The 17769-nt window shown below is 44.8% G+C and overlaps 1 protein-coding gene across 2 annotated transcripts in view; it reads left to right on the top strand.

Annotated features, from left to right (window-relative positions):
* Positions 1-17769, top strand: part of LOC138510440 (phospholipid-transporting ATPase ABCA1-like) — a 2356352-nt gene that overhangs the window by 752499 nt on the left and 1586084 nt on the right. For both annotated transcript variants that reach the window (XM_069626098.1, XM_069626099.1), the window contains exon 11: positions 6744-6860. In XM_069626098.1, the coding sequence (XP_069482199.1) occupies positions 6744-6860 (117 nt within the window). The remainder of the gene's footprint in view (positions 1-6743; positions 6861-17769) is intronic.

The raw sequence follows: 17769 nt of genomic DNA, 5'->3' as shown, positions 1-17769 counted from the left end.
TGGCCTCACACCAGGGTGCTGCATTTCTAAAGGCCTTTGTTCCTAGTGAGAAGGGAAGGAGGTGGGAGTAGAGCAGGGACGAGTACTCTGCACAATGGAAGGAGACTTCCACCATTATGATTCTCTGTGTCTCTCTTTCTCGTCTGGATCAAGAAACTTTGGGTATTACATCGGAGTCCAAGAACAGGGATTTATGACGAAGGCAGTGTAGCTTTAGTCCAATCACTGAGGAACTTGGCCTTTAAAAGAAGGTGTCTCCCACCCCTTCTTCAGATCCTCTCAAGACAACCTAAAGACAGGGCTGTCAGAAGATGTGGTGAGGCCCGGGGCAAAACATTTGGTGAGGCCCCCTTACAGTTTTTTGCACTCGGCCAGCGGCGGCATATCCGCACACAGGAGACTTGAGAAATCTACCCTTGAGTTTGTGTGCAGGATCCCAAATATGGTTTATTACTACTTTCTCTACTGAAGAAAGGTTCATGCCAGACTAACTTTTTTATCATATGAATAAATATATATAAGATGGCATGAGCTCTCCACTGCGCCACCTCCAATTCTCTGAGGGTCAATCACTTTTCCAAGCAAAGAGTTGAGGGCAGATCTCTTTCTTCGGCTGGGGCCTCCCTCTGGAAACAGCCTCCCTGCCTCGCTAAAAACGAGGAGCACCATCTCCGGTTCCGGAAGCACCCCAAGACCTGTTTATTTGCTTCTGCCTTCTTTCTTCCTCTCCCTTGCTGATCACCTGCCTGATCCATGCACTGGTCACCTGGTCAAGCTCTGAATTCGGGCCCAGGTACCTGCCTGTACGTCCTATTGCAATCCCGCACTGCCTCTTGGCTCCCCTGCACTTGTGGTCTGTATCTGTTGTATCTGTAACCCTACAGTCCCCGCTCTTGCTCGTATTGTCCACCCGTTGGCTACACTTATGAGTACTCACACTTGCCACCAGTTGGCTGCACTCTTGTTTCTACTTTGTTCCTGCACTTCTGCATCCTACCCCACCCTCGGCACTTCTCCCCTCCCCATTCCCTGCTCTTGTACGATCTGAATGACACAAGGCCTAGTAAGATCTGTGTTTTGTCCTACTCTTTTGTTTCTCCCTCCTTGCCTTGTCGCGCCTAGAAACACTTGCGTACAGGCACGTTATAAATGCCATATCATATAATTAAGGAGCACCCTGCCCCTGTTTGCGCATTAAAACACACATCATACACAGTGACAAATGATGTACAGTGGAGGCTGGTACATTTCTGAACTTAAGAGGCTTAAATGTTTGTTCCAATTAGTCAGGATCAACAGAGCACAGTGAGGGAGCCCAAACCAAAGGGTGGCTTGGGGGGGGTTCTCACTCCCAAGAAAATGTTTGAAACATTGGGTTAAAAGTATGCATTTTATAGCACTTTCTTTGCAAAATTGGGTAGAAATCCACAGTTTGCAATTGGTTTTGTATGGAAGCACATGGAAATTCCCAATAGTTGCAAATCACAAATTGTGCATAGGAACATTTTCCAATACATTTCATGCCGCCTTTCCACAAGGGATATGCTAGTATAAACATATATTCATGCTGGTTGTTCTAATTATGTTGAAGCAGGCTGCATCAATATTTGCCATTATTACCATGTACGGATTCCCAACCAGTAAAAATGCCATGCCACAGAAAGTATATCCAGGCTGACTGTGTACCATAAGTGTTATTACTGGCTAGATTGGCCTACATTCAAAGTGGGCCAATTTAGCCAAGTAGTATGTTTGCTTTAACCTTGATGCATAGTCCTGTGCATCAAGGGTAAAGCAAAAAGAGCACTGGCAATGCTAACAGTTTGGGCATTTGTGTAGGCATGGCAAAGGCACTTCTGTATTGGTATTAGCTGGCCATTGATAGTGCCAGTGCAAAATGGTTTGAGTACCTGAGCAGCTAATAGCAGTGCCTCGTAAATGCCTAATACTTATACATAAGCCAAAACTGTTGGCTTTGCCAATGCTTATTTTTAAAAGAATTTCAGCGAAAGACATGCAGGGTGTTTTTAAATTGAGTGGCCAAAGGCAGACCTGATTAAGACATTTTTATTACACCAGTTACGTGTTTACAACTCCAATGAAGTCATGAACTCTTAGAAGACTCCTTTGAGGAAACACTTGCAGGCACATTGAGGGCAAAGTTTGATGGCTAGCCATGTTTAAAGCTAGCCCAAAGAGTTCCAGTGAGGAGGAGTTTTGGGTGGGGAGGACAGGGACTGGGTGAGAATGCCATAGGGATAAGCATGGCCATGAGAAGTCATTTCACTGTTAGCACCTGCATTCATATCCATACACTTTTAGGTAATTGAAATTGTGATGTGGGGTTAGCACTTGCATGTAGGGGAGTGATTAGAAGGGAAGTGGTGACATGAGACATCTCATTCTCACAGCAGTCCTTAAGTGTGATGTTTCAGAAATGAAGGCAAGAGGTAGCTGCTTGTAACATTGAAGCTTCACCAGAATAGTCTCATTCGAAAAGTGGAAAGATTTTAGGTGCCCCCACACAAGGAAGTTTGCCCCTTCCTCACAGCTACTGACGTTAGCACCTCTCCCAACATTTGAAGTATTAGTCCCCTTTCCCCCCTGACATTTTAGCCTAGGTGCACCTCTGATGCCATGAGCCCACCCCTTAATGAAGTGGCCCCCAGGGTGGCTACATTTAGGGGTGGTGCTGAACACACACTCACAAAAAACACTTTCACCCATGCATTCAACCACCAGTTACACAACTCCATACATGCATGTATACATAAAACCAAACACAGCATTGACACAAACATCAACATGCACGCATGCATTCATACATACATACACATATACATACTAATTTAATGTAAATACACATACACACTTTTAATTTAAAATAAAAAACACTTACCTTACCTCCATGCACCCTTAAAAAGCATCCACGCAGCCAACACGTAGACATGCTGCCTGACAAGAGAGAACTCCTCTCCCATCAGTCAGCGGGGTCACGCTGAGCAATGTGAACACACTGACTGACAATAGAGAACTCATCTCCCATCAGGCAGCGTGGTCACGCTGAGCAACGTGAACACACTGACTGACAAGAGAGAACTCCTCTCCCATCAGTCAGCGTGGTCACGCTGAGCAACGTGAACACACTGATTGACAAGCGAGGAGTCCTCTCTAATCAAGATGAACACACTGACTGACAGGAGAACTCTCCTGTCAGTCAGCGTGGTCATGCTGAGCAACGTGAACCCACTGACTGACAAGAGAGAACTCCTCTCCCATCAGTCAGTGTGGTCACACTGACAACATAACACACTGACTGACAAGAGAGAACTCCTCTCCTGTCAGTCAGCATGGTCATGCTGAGCAACGTGAACACTGACTGACGAGAGAGAACTCCTCTCCCATCAGTTAGCGTGGTCACACTGACTACATGAACACACTGACTGACAAGAGAGAACTCCTCTCCTGTCAGTCAGCATGGTCATGCTGAGCAACGTGAACACTGACTGACGAGAGAGAACTCCTCTCCCATCAGTTAGCGTGGTCACACTGACTACATGAACACACTGACTGACAAGAGAAAACTCCTCTCCTGTCAGTCAGTGTGGTCATGCTGAGCAACTTGAACACACTGACTGACAAGAGAGAACTCCTCTCCTGTCAGTCAGCATGATCACGCTGACATGAACATACTGACTGACAGGAGAGGAGTCCTCTCCCATCAGTCAGTGTGGTCACACTGACAACATGAACACACTGACTGACAAGAGAGAACTCCTCTCCCATCAGTCAGCGTGGTCACACTGACAACATGAACATACTGACTGACAAGAGAGAACTCCTCTCCTGTCAGTCAGCATGATCACGCTGACATGAACATACTGACTGACAGGAGAGGAGTCCTCTCCCATCAGTCAGCGTGGTCACACTGACAACATGAACACACTGACTGACAAGAGAGAATTCCTCTCCTGTCAGTCAGTGTGGTCACGCTGAGCAAAGTGAACACACTGACTGACAGGAGAGGAGTCCTCTCTTGTCAGTCAGCGTGTCCACGTTTTCAGCTGAATGACGGGAGGCAGCAGAGCTCACTTCTGAGCCCTGCTGTCTCACATTATTTTGCTGTTTGTTGCGGAGCCAAACGGCTTCACAAGAAACAGCAAAATCATTGCAGGGGCAGCACAGTCCCCCGTGTGAATAAAGGACACGGGAGACTGTGCTGCCTTCCACTTAGGAGAGGGGGCCGCGAGGCCCCCAGCAAGCGCGAGGCCCGGGGCAGTTTGCCCCCCCTGCACCCCCCTCGTGACGGCCCTGCCTAAAGACTCACTCTGAAGCACCTGAGAAGAACTCACAGGACCTTCTTTGAGAAAGTTGCACTTTCCAAAGCCCTCAGCCTGAGGTGCAGAAGGAGCAGTCCAAGGCAGAAAAATGATCTGCCCTCTACCCACTCACAGGTCACATTGAGGGTGAACCTTTGCAGTGGAACAGGACCTGCCACTCTGCACTGGAATCTCCTAAAGCAGAGGGAGCAAACCCTGAATGGAAACATCCTATCCTCCAGTGCCCCTGAGTGGGTCTCACAGCAGCAAGAGGACCAGACCAGCCGAAGCTCCCTGTTCTTCCGCTTTGAACCAGTTGCTCCATGGTCACTGCACCATGAACGAGAGGGAAGATGCCAGCACTTGCTTTTGCACTCCTCCACCAATCCAAACTATTGCTTGCAATTAAACCAGCTGAATGCTGCATCATGCCCTAGCTGCACCTGCCACTTGCTGGGCCCCAATCCACTGCTCGACTTCAGGACCGCTAGAGTCACATGCCACTTCTGACATGGGATTACAACCACGGCTTAGCCTGTTTAGCCCTAGGACGACTGCCTCACTGAATGGCACATTGACATACCTAATATCACCATTTCAACAGTCATTGCCCGGTGATTAGAACCACTGAAGCATCACGCATCAACCCCTCCAACTGGCTAGAAGCCTGGCTTGGTCTGGACCAGTTGCAAAGAGGTCCTGGGACCGCCCATCCTGTATTCTTGAAAGTCTCCCTTCAACCTCAAAGAGCAACCACATTTTCCCCTATTCAACACCTGCTTGCTGCCTGGGCTCACACGACCCAATGTGCCAGAACTGAGCCTGATCTGCTTGCTTCAAGTTTTGATACTGCATTCGACATTAGTCAACCCACCATTAACCAAAACCAGGTACTGTTGACTGCGAACTGCCTCCTCAGTCCACTGTCACCCTGGAGAACTATTAGGTCACCTCAGCACCTTCTTTCATATAAGACATAACCTTTTGTGTTTGGTATATGCCTATTACCCCATACCGGCACTCAGAGTATTTCTTTGTCCAGACTGTTGCTTACTCTCTTTCACAGCGGTGGGTTTTGGTGCAGTTTTTCTATTTCGTTCTTTTGCAGATGGGGCATTTAATCAAAGCACATATATTTTAATAGAACCTTGATTTGACATTCTGTTTATTTTGGACTGTGTTGTTTGGATCACTACGAGATCACATTGACACCCCTCTTAAGAGCATAACGTTCCCTCTGCCTGCCCACGTTGCCACAAAAAGTGAAGGAGATACGTCTCTTAACTGTCCCTGCTGTACTTTCATGATTGCATTGGGTTTTAGTGTGTAGAAGTGTGAGAGCAGAGTGGGCCAGTTTATCATTACTCGTTCTTGTACACCAATCCAATTATTTTGCAATATCATTAACACCCCTTCCCCCATTTCCCCCATTTCCACACACACACATACATCATCCTTCTTTTACAAGCAGTGTTGGTACACATTGTTGGAAAGCAAGGGGAAGTTTATGCCACTGCTGCCTTGATGTAAATCAATTGACAACTTCATATAGCAATTTTCCGTGTCATGAAGTAGAGGTGAGCAGAACTTCTTTGGGTGCTCACCCAGGAAGGTTTGCGTTCACCCATGGGTTCAAAATCAGACCCCTAGAGGGCAGACTACTGAGATCCCCTGACAGGGTCCTTAAACACGCCCCACTTCCCTGTGGAGGACTGGTATTGCCCACATTTCAGTGGGACAGGAGTGCAATATGGTACTGGGAGATTATGCAGATTCTGAATGGGCACTAGCCATTACACTTAGTCAAGCATTAATCCACATTCACCACCAGCAGGAAAGGTAATTGAGTTCATGATCAGGCCTCTAACCTAAGTTCAGTGAATGACCTTGAATGTTGTTACTTTTGTTTTTTTATTGACACATATTTAGGGAGCCTCTCTTTTTGAAACTTGTTAGAGTAATGGTAACTTGACAGGTTAAAAATGTCTCTTTCAAATGCTAAAGGGAATATTTTGAATTATTTCCTTACAGTTTGGAATGGGGTTTGCTGTGGGCTGTACTTAACCATGCTTTGACTGATTCTCTACTACCCAACTCAATTATTTGCTTCATGTATTTCATCATGGTCAGTGGGCTCTTGCCATTATTGCGGAGGTTTAAGGGACCCTGAAGAAAAGCATAGTATATTGTACACTATATCTAAGATCCACAGAAAAAGGTACTTTAGAAATAATCTCAAGACCACTCCTAGGATTGAAGAGGTTCACTCGGATGTATCCCGGTCTGCAGGTCTGCAGGGTGGCAATGTGCTGGGCATCCATTGAATAGCCCGAGGAAGGCGGCATTGAGCCAGTTGGCTTGTTGATGAATGTGCTTCCACCCAGCTTATCATTTCTTATGCACTCATGCACTTTTTTTTTACAGGCCAACAGAACATTCTGGGAACTTGGGAAACTGAAGGATTTTGGCGAAGCTTGGGAAGTGTATGGACCAATCATCTGGCAGTTCCTGCAAAACAGTCCTCAAATGAATCAATTTAGGGTAAGAGAAAAGGAATGGAAAACCTTCACATTAGATCAGTTGGTTACTGCTAAGTTGACCTCTATCCGCGTACTAACATGATTGTTTGTACAATATTTTTCCATGTAAGAACAAAATGTGTGGTGTGTGACAAAATAATTGTGCAGATCTGTATTCCATAAAGATAAGTGTTTTTCTTTTACGCACATTCAAATTGATAATTTCTTGTTTAATGTTCATTTTGCATCCATAAATATTGGTAGACAAACACTATTATAACACATAGTATGTGTTGATGTGGTATTGGCCCCTAAAGAGGAAGGCACCATTGTACGATTTTTGAATTGCAGACATTAATTCCAAGAATTGAAAGGGTTTCAAAGAATCATGTTGGCTGTCGTGACCCCTGCCATTCCTGTTGCCGCTTCAGCTTTATGGCTCCCCCTCCAAAGCTCCTGCTCCTCCAGGGCCCATCCTGTATCACATCTTTGGTGTCCTGGTCTGCATCCCCTTGTCATGCATCCTCTTCCACTTCAGCATTCATAGCAGCTGAAAGGGGACTACGCCCACTTCCCTCAAGCACTGCACATGTATATTCTCAGTGGCGATTATTTCATGTGTCCATGGTTTGTCACTGTTGTTGATACTCCTATGGCAATCACTGTTTGTGAGTAGTTTCCAAATATGATACTTGCATCCTTGTGCTAGGGTTCTCAAGGCGGTAAAGCCTGCGGTAGTGGGATGTGAAGGAAGGTATGGGCAATGAGCCTTTTGTATTTGCTTTGTTTGGGGTGAAATTTACGACGTCCAGGCCCATGACTACAGGTATTGCCTCTCACCACCAGCTTTACTGCTTAAATATTAGAATCCTGAGGTTGATCTGCATCATGGAAAATTACACCAAACAATAATTTTAAAGAATGTAGTCCAGTGAACAGGTAGAGCTTGGATGCCACACTGATCAGTGATTCACTTTACTCCGTTTCACATGTCCCTATCCATCTGTTAGATTCACTGTGATGCTGTGTGTAGCAACTCACCGTTTTTTTCAGGCTTGTTCGTTGAAGCGTGAAGTGGATATTGCTTGTTAGTTTGGATTGAAACTTGACAACATGTTGATCTGTGAAAAATACAAATTATGTTGGTGAACCAATTCCGATTCTGTACCTGCAGGAGATGCTGCTGGAGAAAGTTCTTGCATCAGAACTTTTGAATTTGTTGTTAATGTTTCTTGCATCGAATCAGACATCCTGGATCCCTGTGTTTCCCTTTGCAATGTTTTCCAGCATGTTTAGAGGATTTAAATGGGAGGATTTCTTTTAGAATTTGTATGTATATGCTGATTGTCGTGATGCTGCATTGCGCTTTAGTGTAGATCCAATAAGGGAGAAACCAAGAAAAGGGTGGCGGTGTGCTTCCCAATGCGGTGTGTGATCTGAAATCCGACATGCGGCCTCGCTCTGCATTATTATAAGGTCAGCATATGTATGTTTGACCATATAGGATTTACACAGTGAAAAACCCACCCTGCAATTAACAGAGCACTGTTCAATAAAGCGCAAGAATAAAGAGAGTGAGGGAGGGAACATCAGGGACAGGGAAGGGTTGAGAGAGGGAACAAGTGTTTAATTGTTTCTTTGGGGAGTCCTTTGGTTAGGTTGCAGAGCTAGTAAACGTATTACCCTACTCGTATTTGTTTTTTGTCGTACAGATTGATCTGAAACACCGAGCTTCATGGTTTGTTAAAACATGAAGTCTAGGCCAAGTTTTTGGTCTGTCAAACAAGAAGTCTGGAGGCTTTTTAATGGCAGTGAGCCTGAAGGTTGTCCTCTGTTTTGCTGCTGAAGCTAACCATCTCTCGAAACGGATATAAAAGTGTTTGGAAGTAGGGAGAGGGAACTCTATAATTGTAGATACATTTATAGATAATGTGTGACAACCATTCTTGCTATCTTTTTCGTTGTTTCAAAGTCTGTTTAATATTTCTCTATCTTTCTACTTATTTGGAAATATATCACTCCCCTATTGTTGTGCATGCTCAAAATTCAAACCCATTTCATTTGCCATTCAATTATGAAGTCTATGTAGCTCTGGCTATAGATTGTCAGGTCTATACACTATATATCCTAGGCAGTAGCCTTTTATTTTAGACATACTGATGGTTTTAATAGTTGGGATTCTCACAGTGTTATTGATTAAGGTGTCCTTTTGTAAAAATATGCATACCCTAACCTGCAGCACATAGAGCGGTGGACTGTGGTGCATAATAATGGCATAGCAACAGCTATGCGAGGTGTCTACAACCTTTTGCTCTCCAGTTGTTTTGGACTCCAACTCCCACCAGCCCTAGCTAGCTTATTCTATGGTGAAGGATCATGGCCAAAATTCAAACCCTGGCAAGCACAGGAAGAAAATAGGAATTAAAGGTAAGAATGGCTCAACCTTTGAAAAAAACAGAAGCCCATTAAAATGCTCGGACTTTTAAATGATTTAAGTTTTGTGTCCGTGGTGTCTTTCTGTTTTAGAAAAATATACGAGGATGGCGACCCCCCTTTAGATATTGTGAGAGGACTTGATCTGGTCAGCAAAGAGATGGTTTGCGGGATCTGCCAATAAGCACCAAGAACAGGGACCTGCATAATAAGATCATTAGGTCAGTATGAAAGGCTGTGGTATATTGTGAGCTGCAGTGTAAGGAGCAGACAATATAAATATGAAAAAATAAAAAGACTCATGGCAAATAAACAATGTTTCCCAATTAGGGACACATCCAAGTGGTCTTAAACAGTACATCTGGTGGAGAGCAATTCCGTTCGGATACCAGAGTGATCTGGAGGTGGGAACATAGAATCAGAGGGGCTGCATCAGGACGAAAGGAAATAAGAAGTGAGCATTTCAAAGGTAATACACTAAGACAAGTCTTAGACATCAAATGATGCTTAATGTAATCATAGTGAGTGACATAACAGTATGTTTGATCCAATGAAGGGCTAGATAAAGATTATAGTGAATGTGACAGCAATATGGCCTATTTAATGAAGGGTGTGATACAATCTACTAAGAATTTACCTATCATGTGAAACCTGTGCTGACCAAGGTAGATAGTTGACATTATAAGAGATGTAAAGAAGGAATTAGTCTAATTAATGACTCCCTTCTGCTGATAATTGATATGCAGCAGGTTGTATATAATAAAAATGTCAACCGGGATGTATTTCGAGTACTAAAATCCGACTATCCCATACTTGCTTCCCACAGTTTATCTGTCTGATGGTTGAACCTTAAGAATAGACTAACGGGATCCCATTGAAAGCTGATCCTTAGAGAAAAAATCTAAAAGAAGACAAACACAATTGTACATTTCAATGGAATGTGGTTAATTTTACCCCTGAAGAATTTCCTTGTTAGAATGAAAGTGTGACATGTCTGGTATGGTATGAATGCGGTATGAAAGTAAGCATGGGTTTTATGAATATAAAGTGAAATGTTTTATGGACTGGGATGTACTTCTCTATGAGAGAGGAGAGCAAGCTATAGATCCAGATTAAGATATGAATTTCTAAAATTATTAAATGATGGAATACTACATGATATTGAATGTGCACAGAAATTATTGAGTAATGTATGGTGTTTACGAAGTGTTTGTCAAATTATTCAAAAATTCTTTAAGATTGTTGATGTGAAAAAAAGAAAAAAGAAAAACAAGTTTTTTACTGATGATATGTTATAAAAAATAAATAACTATTTTTGATATTGATTGGTGTATGAGAATTTAATGGTTACTAATCATATGCAATAAGGAACAACCACAAATGGAGTTGGGGAAGCAAGTGACCGAGTGAACATAGTGTATTGTTAAACAAGTGTTTTTTGTAGACGGCTGTTCATAGGTGGTCGGTGAAAATATTACCTCTGGTCTCTCTAAGTTAGTTGTGAAGGATCATGGGAGACATAGTCCAAAACATCTGGAGAGCCAAAGGTTGCAGACCCCAAAGCTATGCTATATGAGAGTGGTGAGGGTGGTGAGAGTGGTAAGGGCATGATTCCTCAGCATTCACATCACCAAAACATTTTCAGACACTGCTACAGCAGGCACATCTATTTATAGGGTGGAATTTACACTCTTCCCACCATGTTTTCCGTGTTTTAACATAATGCATAACATGACAAACATTATATTTTAAGATTAATAAAATACCCTGGGAACCACAGAAGACAGGACATCAAAGAAAGGAGTGAAAGAAATCACACTGTAACCATACAGCTCATTTAAGTGTTTCCTAATCCAATCCTAGATACTCACTCAATATGTCAGTCCTTCGAGCATTGCCTGGGAATGTGTGTCTTGGATCTAGTCTTCAATCTACAGCCAGAGCTACAGAGACTTACTAATTGAAAGTCTCCCTCCCCCTCCCCCTTAGGCCTCCCTTGACCCTGCACTCTCCATCCTCCTACTCTCCTCCTTCTCACCAATAGAACCTGATGAGGTCACCAAAACTGTTTCTCTATGAAAATCTCCTCCAAACAGGTGCTTCGCTGCTCCTCTAGAAATATCAAGGACGATATTGCTGCCCTCGCTCCCTCTATGGCTGAGTTCTGCAATCACGCTTTTGCCACAGTCTCCTTTCCATCACCTCTCAAGCACTCCCTTGTGCACCCCCTCCTAAAAAGCCTTCTGCAGACCCTTCTTGCCCAGCTAACTACCACAATATATCCACTACCCGCTTCTTGGGCAAACTATTGGAGAAGTTGGTCATCTCCCAACTCATCCACCACACTGAATCTGTTGGCTGCCTCCGCGACCACCAGTCTGGCTTCAAAGCAGCCAGAGACATGGAAACTGCTCTCCTGAACACCTGTGAAGACTTGCTCTCACACCTCGACTCCAACACTCTCTCTGTTCTCATCCTCCTTGATCTATCCTCTGCCTTTCACACTGTCAATCAAGCCACCCTCTTGAATTGACTCTATGACACTCTGGGCATAACTGATAGGGCACTGGCATGGCTGACCTCTTTCCTGTCGAATCAGCCTTCTCAGGTTCAAATGGGCCTTTTTCTCTCCTCTGCCGCTATCTCTAATTGAGGCATCCGTCAGGGCCCTATCCTCTCACTGTGGCTTTTTAAAATTTGCATTGCCCCTCTTGCCCACTTGTTCTACGCCTTCTCTTCTCACTTCCAGTGTTATGCACATGCCTCTCACCTCTCCTTTAAGCTTCCCTCCTCTGCTTCCTCTCCTTCCTCTCTCATTCCCAATTGCGTGACTGCTATTCAGGCATGGTGTGCTGCCAACAATATCTGTATTACCGCAAGTAACACCAAGATCCTTCTCATTGGAACCCCCTTTCCTTCACCCCACTCTCTAGCTGCCCTCACCCTCTTGTTAGGCAAAAAACCTGGGTGTCATCTTCGACTCCTCCCTTTCCTTCTCCCCTCATATTGCTGACCTCGCCAAGCAGGCCCACTTTCAGCTGCACCTCCTCAGAGGCGTTCTCCCTTTCCTCACCTTCCCAGTGAAACCTAATGTCTCTAGAGCTCTGGTTCTCTCCAGGCTGGAATCCTACAACAGCCTTTTCCTCAACCTGCCTCTGTCTTCCCTCTGCCCTCTTCAACTAATCCAGAATAGGACTGTGAGATGTATCCTTGGTGTCAAGCCCAGGGACCACATCTCTGCAGCCCTAACATCTCTCCACTGGCTTCCTGTGGCTGCAAGGATCCAATTCAAGACTCTCTGAATCATCCACAAGGCCTTCTGGGGACCAGGACTATGCTACATCTATCTTTCTCTTCCTAAATACCTCCCTGCTAGAGTCCTTCCGTACTCTAGCTTTAACTCTCTGCAGGTCAGAAGTAGAGAGTGGGGGTAGATCTCTTTCTTCAGAAGGAGCTTCTGTCTGGAATGGCATATCCACCCCTCTCAGACTTGAGCTTGATCTCGTCAAGTCCATTAAGCTTCTCAAGACTTTCCTTTTCTCCTCCTCCTTCCCTTCCCCCTTCTCTGGTACCTCCCCCTGACACTACAACTGGCTGATGGTCCCTTCTAAGTCATACAGGGGTCAGGATCCCCCCCGACCAGTCTGTCCCAGCACCCCCCTACTAGCACTTGCTTTTGGGTACCTCCCGCGGCTTGATTATCAAGCCTAGTTCAACCCTCCATGCAGTTGCCGACCCTTACCCGTCCCCCAGCACAGTTAGCTTTAGAGCTCTCCTTAGCACTTGCCCATCCCACTGGGCCCCCTACCTACTGAGTCCACCCTCCCTTCTGTCCTGACCTGCCCCAATCCTCTGCCCTTACTGTTTGCTGCCCTTGCTTGATCTGAATGTCACAAGGCCTAGTAGGACCGTTATTGCTTTTTATCCTCCTTTGTTCCCTCCCCCTTAGTCTTGTGGTGCTTGGAAACACGTTCTGCTGTATAGGAGCCATACACATGCGCAATATATAAAAATACATAATTAACATATTGTTTCTCTTCCAGTTTTCAACTGAAGAAGCTCAATCTATTTCCCTCCACGATCCACTTTGCCAGAAATAGATTCTCAAATATTCATGTGTTTTATAAGGGAGCAATATAACCCCCAAATACAAAGTGTCAGATATTTATGAGTTGTTGCAGCAGAAATGTATCCGTCTCATGAAAAGGCCACAACTGAAGTCAGATAATAAAGGGAATGCTCACATCATGTTCATCATAGAAGTGCCAACAACTGGCATTGCCTTTCAAGCTCCGTACCACCTGTTTTTATTGAAGACCAATAAGAGAACATTGTCGCTTACTGTGTGCATGGGTTGGAAACCTCCTAATGGACTGTTTTGAAAATAACATGCTTACGTGGTGTGATGGATAAGCGTTCAAAGTCTTGTGTTTCGGTTGGTGTGTGGAAGGCGCTTATTTGACTTTGAAAGCTCATACACTGTAACATGTTAGCTTATTACTTCCATGTAGTCCAGAAAAGGTAACACATAGGACTTTTGGCATTTTAAAAGTGGACAAAAATGGCATCAAGCATCTATTTGTATATTTCTTTGGGGCACAAGGTGACTGCCACATGCGTTCAGATCACAGTCAACCGACTTTTTATATTGCAGCTATAACATGTTTTGGGTTATGCTATGCTACTGAGGTATGAACTCACTCTTTGAATGCTGTAGTCTTCCATTTTAGTACATTTTAATAGATCATCGTTTGTTTTAATGTGTGAGTCGTGAAGCATATTTCGGTAACAATTTTCCTTGTACTCATAGTTGACCACTTCCACATTATTCTCCCAATAAAATATTTTCCCACAATAACAATGGTTTGCATATCACCTCCAATCAAGGGTAGCTTGGTGTGTTTGTAAAGTGATGTTTACCAATTAAATCTTGTAATTTGTTTGTAAATGTTGTAATACGCTGTTCTGCCGATGTTCTTAATTGGTGCACAAGAAGGGGAAGCTGGATAGCCAACAAGAGTGGAAAACCTTGAAACCACCAATTATTGTTGTTTTATTTTAATACATTTGATGTTGCAATTAACCCAGAAGACTGGCGTTAATTCAAACTTCCACACTCGGGTGTGTTGCTGCTTCTGGAATGGATCCGGGGTTATGCTAATGTCAGGACTGTCAGGACACCGCGCTAGCTAGCATTTTGGTTGCAACCCCGAGCTATTATCTGGAGCTGCAACCAAAAGCCCCCCATTACCCTAGTGACGCCTCTGTCCCCCACTAATTCAACAGTGTGTGTTCATCGTGAGCTGATAACTTGGCCTTGCCTTCCTTCTTCTGTTTCCATGCGCTTCATCATTGCACAGCACAAGCACTCACAGAAGATTGCAGCATGAGTACTCATGTTGCCTATATGTGTCCAAAGGCACCTATCATGGTGTATTCAGCTGAACACATGGAGGAGGGGTTCATTTGTTTTCGTGCTGTTTTTTTCACTGTGCACTTTTGGACTGCCACTTTAAGAGAGAGTGGATATTACATGATTGGCTTGCGGGTGTTAAACAATGTAGTGATAGCACCTGCATTCCGCAACATATGTAAGGGTCTATGAGAGGGCTCATCGAAACTAGCTGCCCTCTCTTCGCCCGAAAGCAGGGGTTCTTGTTACTAGAAACCTAGGGCTGTCATCTAGGCTGCTAATTGTTGTTTTTTTGATTTGTTCAAGGGAAATTTGGTCACAGATAAACAATTTCATTAAAGGAAAATACACTCCTAAATAGTGGTATTAGGAATAGTAAAGAGAGCGAGTCCCATTACTATTTCTACTGCCGGAATGCTAACAGCCAGGGCGGAGGCAGCAAGAGGAATGGTTGTCAGTGCGGTCTCGGTTAGGGGGAAGGAGGAATACAAGCTACTGATGAACTGATGCGGACAAAAAAACATGGCAGGCCTGAGAGAAACGTGCAGGAGTCCGGGAGAGAAGCGGGCACACCCACATTCCCAACATACTGAATGGGCAGCGCCTATCCCCGAGTGCCAATGTATGTTTTGTGTTTTTGAGACTCTGGTTCCTCAAAAGCATTAACCTAAGAGCAAATGAATGTATTTGATTTTTTGTCACATGCCACATTCACAGGAAAGGTTTCTGGTCTCCAAATGACATGGTCCTCTGGAACCCGATGTGGTAATGACCTCCACGGATGAATTGGGACTCCTCTTGGGGTTGCACTGTGAAGTACTTTGAACCGATTTAAGTTGACATTTTGATGCACGTGGGGTGCTGGAGGTCTAAGGCGAGAGAAAGTTAGATGGGGCCACTCTGATCTCCGAAAAATGAAAGGATCGTTCAGCCCTCCCGAGATTTGAACCTGCAACCTTTATTTGAAAAATTGAGCTGTTTTACTTAGCTATAGACCTGTGACCTGAAGGTTAAACACCTATCTCTGAAGAAGGTGTTCCACCCACTCAGTTACATTAAAGGGATTCAAATTATCTGCTACAAGGAATTTCAAATCTCTATCTTAGTTACAGAATGCAATGAAATATCTTTAAATACCATGAATGTTCACATTGGTATTCCAAATAAAACAATGCATTCAAACAAAAGAAACATCTGATCACATCAGTAAATATTTCTTAATCACACAAATTGTCAAATTGCATATGCATAGCACCTGTAGAAGTGGGTAATCCATTAAAACATACATTTGTGAATAATTAAAGTCAAAGCAATGTACAAAAGGTAACAACCTGTTTTTCCTCCTCCAACATCTTTTTCTCTACCTGTGGTGTCCCCCAGGGATCTAACCTCTCTCCCTGGCTGTTCAAACAATACCTGGCACTCCTTGCTCACCGCATCGCCGCTCTCTGTCCAAACTTTCAGTGCTATGCGGATGATACCCAGCTCATTTTCAGGCTACCCTCGGCCTCCTCCTCTCCTTCTCTCATCTCTGACGGACTGTCTGCCAACATGGAATGGTGTGCCGCCAACGACCTCTGCATTAATGCCAGTAAGACTGAGATTCTACTCATAGGCACACCCACTCCCTCCTTCCCTACAGCCCTCTGGCCGGCCTCTCTTGGCCCTCCTCCCACTCCCACCTGCAAGGCTAAAAACCTTGGGGTCATCTTCGACTCTGCACTCTCCTTCTCCCCTCACATCTCTGACGTCTCTAAAAAGCCACACTACCAGCTGCACCTCCTCAGAGGTAATCTTCCTTTCCTCTCCTTCCCCCAGAAGCTCTCTGTCTACAGAGCCCTGGTCCTATCTAAGCTGGGCTACTGTAACAGCCTCTATCTAAATCTGCCTGCCTCCACTCTCCTCCCTCTACAACTTATCCAGAACAGGGCTGCAAGACTTGTCCTTGGCCTCATGCCCAGGGATCGTATCTCTCCAGGACTGAAATCTCTGCACTGGCTCCCAGTGGCTGCAAGGATTAAATTCAAAACCCTCTGCATTGTACACAAGGCCTTCTGAGGTCTGGGGTAGCAGTACGTTCAACTCTCTCTCCCTAAATATCTTCCTTCTCAACCTCTTCGCTCATCTGCCTCCAACTCCCTCAGGGTCAGTCGCTTCTCCAAGCAACGAGTTGGTGTAGATCACTCTCTTCGGCAGGGGCCTCTCTCTGGAACAGCCTTCCTGCCTCCCTGAAACTCGAGGAGAACCATCTCCAGTTCCGGAAACACCTCAAAACTTTTCTCTTTGCTTCTGCTTTCTCCCCACCCTTCCCCTGCTAAATTCCTGACTGAAACTGCACAGGTTACCTGGCCACCCTTTCAGATCTCTGGCCCAGGCCCCGTCAATTGCCCACCTGCACTGCCTCCCTGGCAACCCCTGCACTTGGGGACCATTTTATGTATCCCTTCAGTCCCCCTACCAGCACTTATGTCTGCACTTCCTTGCACTTGCCACTAGCTGGCTGTTTTATTTGTCTTATTTATCTTATTTATTACGCTTTCCCATGTACTTCACTTTCCCATCTCCCTTCCTCCCGCCCCGCGCACTTCTCCTTTCCCCCCCTTCCCGTGCACTTGCGCGATCTGAATGACACCTGGCCTAGTAGGATTGTTGTCTGTCCTCCCTCTGTTCCCCCCCCTTGCCACGTCGCGCCTTGAAACACTTGTGAATAGACCCATTATAAACGCCATATCATATAATATCATATCATACAAGAGGAACAATTATGTTATTGCTATGTTATGTTATTCTGTTTTATACCGCGCATCACTGCCGATTTTATGGTCTTCAGTCGCTCTGGTGGATTGCAAAAGGAGGAGGGCTTAGTGAGATTGAGAGGGAAAAGCACAAGCAAGCTTTGATGTGCTGTTGGTAGCTTCAGTTTGGATAAATTGGTAACTGCATGCTGGTTTTTAGTTGTGTGATGACCAGATGAATACATCATTACCAACGTTTGGCCGGCCAGCCCCATTACTGCAAGGGTGAGTGATGTTACAAACTGAGACAGCCTCACCACCCCATGAACCTAGGGTTGGTTGACAATATG

Source organism: Ambystoma mexicanum, chromosome 6p (assembly GCF_040938575.1).
Source record: "Ambystoma mexicanum isolate Mex_15411 chromosome 6p, UKY_AmexF1_1, whole genome shotgun sequence".
Taxonomy (NCBI): domain Eukaryota; kingdom Metazoa; phylum Chordata; class Amphibia; order Caudata; family Ambystomatidae; genus Ambystoma; species Ambystoma mexicanum.
The sequence above is the reverse complement of the archived record's forward strand: the minus strand, read 5'-3'. Positions and strand labels throughout refer to the sequence as shown.